Source organism: Ciconia boyciana, chromosome 1 (genome assembly GCF_034638445.1).
Source record: "Ciconia boyciana chromosome 1, ASM3463844v1, whole genome shotgun sequence".
In the NCBI taxonomy this organism is placed as follows: domain Eukaryota; kingdom Metazoa; phylum Chordata; class Aves; order Ciconiiformes; family Ciconiidae; genus Ciconia; species Ciconia boyciana.
In genome coordinates, this window is record NC_132934.1 from 16,999,682 (window position 1) to 17,012,085 (window position 12,404).

Here is a 12,404-nt window from a genome sequence, read left to right on the forward strand (position 1 = left end):
CCTTTACTAGATATGTGCAGTGGGTGGAAAGCCTAGATATTAGAAGGGACTTGAGCCTTCCCCTGATGTTTGCACTCAAATACAGGCTGTTTCAATGGAGATTTTAGCTTTATCTGCTAGGGAAGTGGTTAGTGTACTAGAACAGTGGTCAAATGCACTGCTTTCTCAAGTATTTCCTATTAGCATGTTTAATAAGGCACTCTTAATATCCCCTTAGGTTGACTGTCATTACTGAAAACTGAAGTGTTAATTGTAACAATAGAAAGGGACTCTACAAGACTATGAAAAGGCTTAATTTTTGTTTATATTGAGCCGTATAATTAAAATAAGTCGTGGAGTTGTCTGTAGAATAGAGGTTGCTGATTGTTGATGCAGGTCCTGTATGTGTGTTTGTGAAAGCTAATGTTTTTTTAAAATAAATATCCTTTGCAGGTAAAATGTATCCATTTTGTCAATGATAGCCATTCTTCTTTCCACAAACTACTTAAATGGATAATTCTTTAGATTGACAGTAAAGAATATACAATTATTGTGGAACTTGTCACTTTTTTCAAAAAGTTAACCAGTGTGTTGCCTTTACCCTCTTGAATATTACTACTCAGATGTGAGCAATGTTCTAAAATTATCAGTTGGCAAGAATGCTGTTCTTGTCAGAAATAAAGTAAACACCTAGGACTATAATTCGTGGGAACACAACTGAAAGAAAATACTTGCTGAAAGTCTCTTTGTCTGTGTAATCTGATGTACTTCTGGGATCAATAGTGTTTCAAGGCACTAAATTTAGATTGCACATCCAATATCCAAGATGTAAGAAGTTTATCAGATTTCCTGCGAAGTTGCTGGAAGAAAACATCAGCCTGGTATTCAGCTGTAGCTTGGCAAGTTTCCCCCTGCCCCCTGTGGAATTTACTATTTAATTTAAAAAAAAAAACAAACACAAAGCCAAATAACAACCAAATCTCAAATTAATATTCAAACTTTCTTGTAGCATAACAACCTCTATCAAGCTGTTTATTAATATTTAATTCCTGATTCTCTTTGCCATAAACTTGCTTCTTTATCAGGTTGCCTCCACAAATCCTCTGTCTGTGAAATCACTTGCTAAAGCTTCTTGGAGTCCTTACAAGTAGTACAAACCACTATGGGCAGCTTCTTAATGAAGTCAACTTTGAAGTTGGTTGCATTAAAGTTTAACATTTTAATGCAAATTTGCTCTTACAAGTTCATTCTAAGACGTGAAAAAACAAAACTATTACCTTGGTTAAGTATCTCAGTACAGCTTTATATGTTAGTGGAGAATGCCTCATTCCCATGAGTATTCTCCTGAAAGGAAATGTTTTAGTAACTTCTTTTTCTGCCCGTTTATTTGGAATTCCTAACAATACAAATTTCTGTAATGAGCTGTGACTGTTTTATGTCTTTAATAGGGATTAATGGCTCAGTTGCTGTGCTCTGAAATAGGATCAGGGATATCTTTGCTTTTTGGTTTTTTTTGTGATTATTTCACATCCTGGTTTTATTTTTCCGACTAGACAGTCTGGAGTCCCGTGGCAGTTCAGGTCAGTCCTCGTTATCATATGTAATCCTGCCTATGGGCCAGTGCAGGCTTTTGATCTCATTGTGAACTGTTTAAGGGAGCTAAGTGGTACAGACCCCTTAAGGGACAGATGGATATCCTTTTAGCTGGTTGTGTTCCCTGGTTTACCTGGTGTTGACACAAAGGGTCAGCCAGAGCTGAAGGGAAGGAGGAACAGAACCATGACGCAAAGAGACACCAGCTCCTGGATGTGCCTCCTTAGCACTTCTGGTTAACCATCAGTCCTCTTTATTCCTAAGCGTCAAAGGCTGATTGGGTTGTGTGAGTTTGTTTTAAAGTTATCCAATTCTTGTCACCTGTCTCTTGTGTTTATGAACCTTTTGGATAGTAATCTAAACAGCAACAACAAAAAATTGTCAGGATTCCTGACAATATGTTTTTGCTGGTCCTGATGCTGGTTACTGGTTGATGCCAGTGAAATGACTGACACTTACATCCCTACTACCTTAGAGCTTTTTTGATTATACTGGGAGTGAAAGTGCTTCTCATTCAATATCCTGTCTCCAGCTTTTGTTGCTCATCTGTTTTTATGACGTAGCTTCCCTCATGTCTGCTAGACATATGACTGGAGCTGTAGTGGAAGTCCTGGTCTTTACAGGATATGTTTATATCCATCTGATCTTGCAAAAGAGTCTTTAAAATTCTTCCATCTCCCTAGTACTTATTCCCAAATGCTTTTTATAAACAGGAACTTGGATTCCTTCTTTAGTCCTTTTGTTTTGCTACCTTAATCTTGTTTCTTAAAATATATTTTTAATTCTCCCAATTATCGTAGGAGTTCTCCTTCATGACCTTTTCATCTCTCCTGTCAGTAGGTTTGTTGACTTCATTCCTGAACTTCTTAATGAATTCTTTGTAATGCTTATGTGATCATACTGAAAATACCTTTCTGGGTGGTAATGTGATTCTAAGATGCCTTTTCACACCTGCTTTCTATTGATTGTCTTAAAATTGAGCTGTGCACTGTCTTGTCTCTGCTTTCCAATGGCAAGTCTGCAGATTATAGTAGCAGCTCTAGTAATTTGTCTCCTAAATTATCTTGGAAGTGAAAAAACATTTAATATGATGATTTCAGTCCATTGTGTCATCTAATGCTTCCCATCTAATAATTAGGTGCATCTTGTGGTCTAAATTTAAGGAACCTTCTATTACATTTTCTTCTGAACTATATTCTTTAATGAGGGCAGAAAGTTAATGCCTTGGTTAGTCAACTGGATAAAGATTGGGCTTGCCTGCTCTCTCTTCTCAGATTTCATAGCTGTGGTGCACAATGTAGAGCTTAAACTTTCTCTGACTGATTTCCAGTTAATTGTTTTCATTTTCTTTTCCTCACATCTTGTCACTTATCAGCTTTATTAGTTAGATAGTAATATACTTGCCTGCAGCAAGAATCTTTTATTTGGTGTGAGCAGTTTAACAGTGAGAGCATATGAGAATATGTCATCTAAGTGTAAATGAAAGCATTCTCATATGAAAGATTGAGAAGATTACATTGCAGCCATATTTATTTTGCTAGGAAAGGTGTTCTTTGTTTTCAAACTTCTTTAATAGCTATCTATTAAAATAACTCCATAACGGATACTGGTTATGTATTTTAGGGATTTTTATGGTTGATTAACATTTAATGCCTTGCTTCCAACTATGCCTTTTCACAAGAACGTACTCTCCTATGTTCTAGTGTGTCTTAAATTGAAATTAGAGGAGGAAAATCTGGAGAACATTGATGCATTCTAAGGCAATTGAGAGCAAATCTGAAATGTAAATAACATTATAGAATAAAAAACATTATTTCCTTAAAGTGGTATGATTCTTTTCCTTAATTTGATCTGTTTCAGAATAGTCTTTTTTACTCCTGGTGATTTTTTTAGGAAGAACTTTGCTTTTGTGTGTGAATGCTTGCTGGATGGCAGCCAGACAAAGTGGGGAGGCTTTCCTACTTGCCTCCTCCCGTTTCCTGAAACCACCTGCCACACTCTGTTTTAGGCTCAGAGTAGCAAAGCATATGTTTTGATATTGAAATGATAACTGGAAATACATAACATAAATTTATCTTCTGAACTGAGGCTTTTGTTTGGATGTTTTGAACCTGCAGGTTTCGGGAAATTCAGTAGAGGAAGTAAGGTCTGAGTACAAAGCCAAAGAGGCTGGTTTTCACAGCAACATTGTGAAAAGTCTCTGTGTGAGAAAGCTGACATGGAAGTCGCAGAATCACAGAATTGTTTTGGTTGGAGATCCACCTGTGGACACGGTCAAGGCCTAACTGAGCATGGTCCTGGGCAACCTGCTCTAGCTGACCTTGCTTGAACAGGGGTTAGATGATCTCCAAGTGTCCCTGTCAATCTAAACAATTCTGTGTGATTTTGAACTAGTACTCTAACTCCTTAGGTTTTCCTAAGAAATCATGTGCTGTTCACTGCAGGTTTGATAATAAATAATTTCAACTATTGTATCAGTGCCAGCTGAGTAGCTGGTATCATTGGCTAGCTTGTGATGGGAATGTTGGTGTGCAAGCTTTCCCCTTCCTCTGCTAATTCCTGTAGTCATTAACTTTGTGGCAAGAACGCAGCAGAAACAGTAAACCTCCTGTTGTCATGGTACCTCTTCAAGACACTTTACAAACATGTTTTAACCTTCACGCTGCCCTTATGTCACAGCAGCAGGCTTTAGTTTCACCTGTAAATGGCAAGTGTTGCATTTGCCGGGGTAATGGTGGTTCTAGCAGTGTCCCAGGGCTGATGGTGTGCGCTGAACGATGGTGATAGCTGTTAGTCTGGTCAATGGCGTGGCTCTGCTTTTTGGATGCCTGAGAAGCAGATTTGGCTGGCATGTTTTGAACAAGATTTCTCTGCAGATACTGTGTAAAATCAGCCTTCATTAAGAAGAATCTAATGAATAGGGAGAAGAAAGTAGCTTTTTTACAGAACATATATCGGTTTTGGTTGTGCACATCTTTCTAACTGCTTTCCAGTAAAATCCACATAAAGATGTTGCCATCTTTACCTTTCAAATTAGCTTCACTAGATTATTATCTATTTCAAAGATATCCTTCTTGGGGGTATATGTTATTTTTCTAAAGCTTTTAATGGTGTTTGCAGGGCATGGGGGAGGATGAATGCTAGGGACAGACTCTCAGTAGCTTCCAAGAGAAAGATGTAAGGTCATTTTTTTGTTGTGTCCCTTGAAAGACAGAAACACAACCATATTTTTCTTCCCTGTATTTATTGCAAGACCCCATTCTGTTTCTGTATCTGTCAGCTCCTTGTTGGAGGGCTTGGTCTCTCATTTCATTCCTGCTGCTCTGCATTCAATCATCTTCTTTCATTTCCATGTTACTCTTGCAAACAGCAGGGAAGGTGTTTATGGGCCAAATGATAAAACAGCCACTGGCAAGCAGACTTCCCCCCCCCCCTTTTTTTTTCTTTCCATCTTTGAGGTATGATGGCTTGTTAGTGGTGATTGGTCTTGATAGAGTAGCAGAGAGCAAAAAATGAATGGCCTCAAAAAAACCCTCCAGAGATACCAAGCGTCTGGTCCACCAAGTCATGAATTCCCAAACCTCGTGATTATTGGAAGCTTGTTTAGGGTTTAGCAGGGGAATGACTCAATGCTCGTTTTGCTGCTGAGCCTTTCCTAGGCCTCTGCTGCCCATCGCTGGCAGAGACCAGGACACTGGGCTTTGGGCCTGGCCCTGCCGAGCTGGACATCCTGCCAGGCTGGTCCCAGTGGTGGGAAGATGGCCATGCTTCCCACCCAACGGTGGGAAGATGGTCCCCCCGTGGGGGACGAGTGTGAGCGTGTGAGGTGGCATGCCCGAGGCGGAGGAGCGGGAAGGCCTGGCCCCCCAGACCAGGGCTGCTGCAGCTGTAGGGCCCTTCTTCTCCACCCCAGTGTGAGCCACTGCCTCACACGAGTCCTCGGTGGCTTTTGTTTCCAGAAAGCGGACGTGCTCCTGTGCTTTCCCATAAAGGCTTTTCCCTTATATGTGCGCTGTCTACATTGCTTTAATTGTAATTAGTTCAAACGCTGATGTGAACGATGTGAGAGAAATATCCCTAATGGTGGACTGCTTTTGAAAATTGGCTTCTCTATCAAACTCGCAAAGGGCTATTTGAATGCTTTTTTTCTGTGGTGCATTCTGGTTAGTTTTGAAAAATGGTTGAATAAATTTTTAATGTTTTTTTTTTTTTTTTTCCCTGACACTTTAATGTGGTTTTTTTAATTCCGTGTGGGTTACTCAGTCAATAGGAGGGAGGAGGCATTGGCACGTCCTGGGAGGCTCTGCCAGGAACCGGGTTATCACGCTGAGAGGCTGCTGTGAGCGTTTACCTATTTTAACAAAAGATCTTCTGATGCCATTTGATTATTAAACAATCTATATTCCTCGCTCGAGGTTTTGGAGGCTCCAGCAGTTCTGTCAGGCTAACCTTGTTGCTAAAGATGATTTTGTGCTCTCAGTTCAGTGAGTCAGCCAGGCAGCGGGGTGCTGGCCGAAGCCTCCGCCATTTTATGACGAAGCCTTTCTGCCATGACATAAGCCGGGAACCATAGCTGTGCTTCAGGAGCTGCCTGCACAGCTTTAGGTGACCCCCTTTCTTGCTGGGGGTACGGCACTGGCCCGTCCTGGCATGGGGCTGTTGCTGTGGATATGGTGGAGCTGCCCCAGGCTGAAAGATATGATGTCTCTGCTGCTGCTTGGCCATGCTCACTGTGCTCAAGTTGTGTCTGAGCTGGCTTCAGTTGAAATGTGTTTTTGTGTGTGTGCCACCAACGTACTTCCAGTTTTAACTACAAAAAAAATTGCTGTTGGTTGTCTCGAGGAAATAGGGATACACATTTCCTTTAAAAGAGAGCACAAATTTATTGGTGGATTTGGGCCACCAAAGCTTGTACCACACCCAGCTCTGCTCTTTGTATGCCGTTGAACTCCTGTTTTTACAGTTTGTGTGTGCGTACACGCTCCTGTGTTTGTTCCACATGAGCACTTCTATCTTTTGCACAAATGGTTCATTTAGAGCCATTGCATAATTTACAGGAAATCCTACTAGTGTTAAGACAGAATAAAAGGCACCTGTGCTTTAGCTTCAGTCCCTGCTCCCTTATAGTGGTAGAGTTTTTAGCACTGCATATGGAATACTTTTAAACCAAGTCAAGAAACAGTCAAGAAACAATCCGTTCTATATAACAGGAATGAAATTACACAATAATAATAATAATAATAATAATGAGAATAATAATGCTTGGCCTTGGTTTTTTTTGGAGCTGGAAACTATGGTAAAGTTCTGTTTAAACTCAGAGCTGTGAACACTTGGCATCTTCAGGTAGTCGCTTTGACTTACGTATGCTTACTTGGATCGTAGCATCTCTTTGTTTCAAAACTATAAATATATTTATGCTTTTTGTTTAATCTTAGTATACGTAAGTAATCTTTAGTTTAATCTTAGCAATGTGAATTGAAGTGAGTTATTCTTGTGTCGTTACATCAAACCTTGAACTTGCAATACAGCCACTAGCAACCAGTATGTGTACCCATTTGCTCTGGGTATTCTTCTAAAGTTTGTTAGGTGTATTTTCTTTCTTTTCGTCTTTTGGAACCTGGAAATCAAATTCTTCCAGCTTGTTCCATTTAAATTGTGTAATATTTTATGATGAAAAAGGGATGTAGTATCTCTTTCGATTTTATTAACTGTAATTTAATTTATTCTTGTAGGTGTAGCATCTATGACTGTGCCAGTGTACATCGCAGAAGTTGCTCCACCGCACTTAAGAGGCAGATTAGTCACCATTAACACTCTGTTCATCACCGGAGGGCAGTTTTTCGCAAGCGTCGTTGATGGAATCTTCAGCTACCTCACAAGGGATGGGTGGAGGTTTGTGAGTCTTCATTGCTAAAAGCAAAACTGGTGTGGTCGTGATTTGGTTGACAGCTATTATAATTCTTGTTGGTAAAATAGAGTTTACATATAGAGTGGTAAAACTGTATACTGAAATGGAACTTTAACTCTTGCTAGATGATATCTGCACTGCTTCCACTTAGGCTTAATATTCACAGTATGCTTATTTTTTGGACTTTACTAAACTTTAAAATCGATGAGCAATAAATATGCATCAACAAGCTTGAATGATTGCCATGATGTTTATGAAAGTAGCTTGCCTTTTGCATTCAGAATAATTACAAGCTGATTGTTCAAAAGGGAAATTTCCAGTAAGTATGATGCTGTAAGCGCAAAATAGAGGTGTATTTCGAATATTCTTAATCTGAGCAGTAATAATCCAATCGGAATTGAAGTGAAGGATATTGTAGCATAACTTTTTAACTATAAAGTTTAGGTTATAGAACAATATTAATCTCTTTTACTCTACTTTCTGGATATTATGTTCTTCCTGTAGACATTGCTAAGTGTTTCTGGACTGCAGCCTTATACCTACCTTCTTTATGGTGGTGTATAATTTGAGGGAGATGAGAATTTTCAGTGGCTCAGTATTTTATGTGCGGTGCTGACTTGAAAAAATAATTAACAGAAATGTGTAGGAGGAATAACTTATACATTCCAACTTCTGGAAACTTGTGCTTAATTATGTGTGCTTTTCTCTTGAAACACTCTTGGGAAAGGGACGCGTGTTGTTGTAGGGCCTTCGTTTTCTGTTGCTACAGCCTGGAATCATTTTGCTATTTGAAAATTCTTATTTGAAGGATCCTCCCCCAACCCCAAAAACTTGCAACATAAATGTTATTGCGTCTCTGGCTTCTGATGGAGCTGAATAGGGAGTTCTACATGTGCTGACGTTTGAGGTTTAAGTTAGGAGCAATTAGTTTGGGACTTGGTACATAGAAGAACTTGGAAGCTGATCTTTTTATAGTATGTAAAGAAATATACATTAAAACAAAAAGTTAATGTTTTCTTCTTAAAGAATCTACAGTTTTATTTGTGTATGTCTGAAGATTCAAGAAGTTTGTGGTTTTTACTTTTTGTCCATGTGATTGTTTCCTTTGCTTCTTTTGTAAAAAGATGTCACATTTTGACCTTAAGAAAAAAGTCTCTTCATGCTGATTTTGTTTAAGTTTAGTTAAAGTTTAGCTCCGCTTTGTGCTTTCTGAAAATGCATTGGTTACTTTAGCTCAAGTGAAAATAGCATTTCGCATTTTTACATGAAGCTTTTGATGACCTTTTCATTATAATGCAGCTGCATTCTCTGGCAGACCGTATATCCACTTATGGAGAATGGAGAAACAGCCTTTGCTGAAAGAAAAACTTAGTTTTACAGGATTGCTAATCCCTTTCTGCAGTTAAAGAAATATGCTCAATTTTGAGAAAAGTTAATGGCATGTGTTTCTAGGTAAAATACAAACTGAAGTGTTTGATCCCTGATGCCAATTATTCAGTAGTTGCTTTATTATTTTAAATTAACTTTTAGCCTAAATAATTTGCTAATTTTAATGGCTCCCTATGCATGGGGCCAGGTGGGAGGAATGGACAGGTAAAGATATGTATTTAGAAGTGGAGCTCTGAATCCCCGTTACTGTTAGAGTCGTTGTGCACTCTCTGTTCAGGCAGCTTTTTTGAGTTCAGTTTACCTCAGAGGTTAGGGATTCAGCTGGGGAAGGCTTTTCTGGATGTAAATCTTTTTTTTTTTTTTTTTTTTTTCCCATTAGTGGGCTGACACATAGGAGGTCAGGGCATGTTTGTAAGGTGTGTTCCGGTAAATACTAGCATATTGGAAGAAAAATAGAAGCTAACAAAGTATCTGACAAGTATTGATCATATTGGAGCTGTGTTTTGTGTTTAATTGTTCACATAAACAAAGATATTCCCTAGCTTGAATTTTTCTACTCAAAAGCAGACTTCTAGGCTTCTTTGGAAAAGATCAGTCAAAGAGCTAGCATTGTGGTATAGGGTGTATCAGTTGTCAAATCAAGCAGTGACACAGGATTGACAAGTACAGTTCTATGTAAATGATTATTTAAGTGAAAAGTATCATTCCAGTTTGTTACACACACACAAGTTACAATCTTTTTATATGTTAATTTGTAAATATATTTAGCTAAAGTGGAAGATTAGATGGAAGGCAATAATCATTGTCAAATGTAGATTTCATTTTTTTGTAAAACACTGATGTTTTGATATGCCACTATACCTTAAATGGGAATGAGGCCCCCACCCACTGAAATGCTGCACAACTGTTCTGAGAACTTCTACATTGGTGTAACTTATTCTTCTGTTTGGAACAAAAAATAAACTACTCTGGTATAAGTCAGGCCTTTTAACCTATCTGAACTGAAAAAATTAAAAGTGAAATCTAGAACCTGTGGATTGAGTAAGACTAGGAGGTTGGGTGTTTGATCAGAGCTGTGTGAGATGCTGACTTTTGAAAATCTCCAACTATGGTCTTTTCCACTTTTTAAGACAACTTGTTCAGATGTTTAGTCGCTCTTACTGTGAAGAATTGTTTTCCCTCATCTTTGATCTGAATTTTCCTCGTTAAAACTTGTGACAACTATTGACTCTTGTCCTTTCACAGTGTACATCTGAGAAGAGTCTGTCTCCATCTTCTCTGTGAGCTCCTTTTCAGTTGTGAAAGATGCAATTAGATCTTCTCTTGATCATCTCTTTTCTGGGCAGCACAGACCCAGTTCTCTCAGCCTCTTCTTTATGTCATACACCCCAGTTGCATGACCATCTTAGTGATCTGTTGCTCTTCCTGGTTTGCAGCTCTCTTTCAGGTTGGTGGTCCCAGTCTTCCAGATTCAGCGTGATGTGTTGAATAGTGAGGAGTAATTGTTTCTTGCAGCCTGCTGGCTTGTGCTGGATAATTTTTGCTACTGCAGTAATGCTATGTTTTATGTACAGGCCAAGTACTGTTCTGCCAGATTGAGTGGAGCGAAGTGAAGTGAAACTGTTGATGCATTGGGCAGAAACTAAGGCTATGCTAGTGATGAGGTATCCAAGGATTCTGAGCTGTGATGCTGGAGCTGTTGAGGATTGTGTACTTGTCTGTCCTCAGCTAGTTTACTGCAACCTGAGACTGAGCAGGGAGGAGTACAGATAGTCTGTCACCTGGAAAGAGTGGCCAGCAAACACATGGGGAGAAGTCACAGGTGTTCACTCCTGAGTCATCACATATAAGAAGGAAAATTATGGCAAATATTGTAGCTCTTAGTGACTGAATGGCTAAGTACTGGCGCGCTACAAAAAACAGTAAGGAACTTTACCTTTTCTCAGCTCTGCTTGTTCTTGGAAATGCTGGATATTAAATTAAAAATAAACCAAAGAAAACAAATATTTAACCTGACTCTTATGTCAGGTTAGCTTTATAAACCCTGCTAATGCCATCTTAATAGTATTGCAGCAGTATGTCTGAGAAGGAGGAATGTTACAGCAGACTTATTAAATTTCATGCTGGATTTTTTCAGGTCTGCTAGACATCTGGTTTCAAATGGAAAGTCTTGTACTCTGTATAGGAAAGAACTGTATTAGATTTCTGAAAGCTGGCTCACTGCATGAAATGTCTAAAATTGCCTGCTTTTACTCTAAATTGGTTATATCAAAGTTGCTTGATCTGGAAATTGCAACAACTCTTGAACTCGCAATGGATGTATGGTCTTAACTGAACATTTTCCTTCTTGCCTGTTCCTTGTGCTCAACTTTGACCAGAAACATGTTGATTGGAAACTGACTTTAGTGAGCGAGCACTTTCTGTACATCTCTTTTTTATCTTGCCTGTGATAAACAATCCAATAAGAGTCCAACTGGTACCCTTAACAGGCTGGATCGAGCTTTCAGGAGCATCAATTGATTTTGCCTCTGAAGATGATTGCAGGTACCCGGTTGCTTAGTTCTGGAGGCTCTGCTGCATTTAAGGGACTGAAGGGCTTTGGAGGAGCAGAAATTAGGTAATATGAGCGTAAAGGACTAAATCTGTTTGTTTAGATGCATTAAAAGATCCTTTTGCTTGCAGTTTGACAGAATACAGCAATTGTGTTTTTAACCTCTATGGTTTTGTTCTGCTCTTCATTTGAAATAGAAAAGGCTTTCTAAATACCACTCTAAGGCAGATACTGAATATGCAATTTGGTGAGCTTCAGTGGTGTATATGTAAAGGTGATTCTGTATACAGCTACCAAAATGTTTGTGGAGAGGGAAGAGCATAGGAAGAAATGAAGACATTAATGAATGAGAACATTAGTGAATGAGGGATGAGAACATTAGTGAATTAGTGACACTTGGTAGGTATGTTGGCTGAAGACTATTCAACTAATAATCCTTCACAAGCTTTGTGTTTGAATTTATTTTCTTCCATCTGCTTTTCTTTTTTTTTAACTAATGATGAGCTATACCATTCTTCAAGTGTTAGAAAATAAGAGACTTGCTCACAAATTTCTTTCTACATCAAGATTTACTTGTATGACCTTTGGAATTTTTTGCTGGTTTTAGGAAGAACTTGAGGGCTCAGCTTGGGGATGGGAAGACTGGCCTGCATGCACATTGTCCCAGGATGGCTATCCTCTTTGCATTACCTTTTGGGTGTTCTTTTCACCATTCTCCACTTTTCTGCCCTGTGGTATTACTCATGTTTTTCTTTGTTAAATCTACAAATGCCCCTAAGAAAGTCCTTTTCCATTTTCATCCAAAATGCATTTGGATTTGACAAATACATTTGGTTCATTGCCCTGAAACAAGGTTTCTATTAATGGTTGTGCTCTCTTTCCTACTCTATGAACAATCTCATTTCATAGCATGCTTTATAAAAACATGCAGGTGAGAGACTGCCAAGTCATCTGTGTGAAAGCATGCATCCTGGGGTATGAAGA

The 12,404-nt window shown here is 38.9% G+C and overlaps 1 protein-coding gene across 2 annotated transcripts in view; it reads left to right on the plus strand.

Annotated features, from left to right (window-relative positions):
• The window catches only part of SLC2A13 (solute carrier family 2 member 13), a 211,696-nt gene that overhangs the window by 23,709 nt on the left and 175,583 nt on the right, over window positions 1–12,404 (plus strand). For both annotated transcript variants that reach the window (XM_072859919.1, XM_072859915.1), the window contains exon 2: window positions 7,305–7,464. In XM_072859919.1, the coding sequence (XP_072716020.1) occupies window positions 7,305–7,464 (160 nt within the window). The remainder of the gene's footprint in view (window positions 1–7,304; window positions 7,465–12,404) is intronic.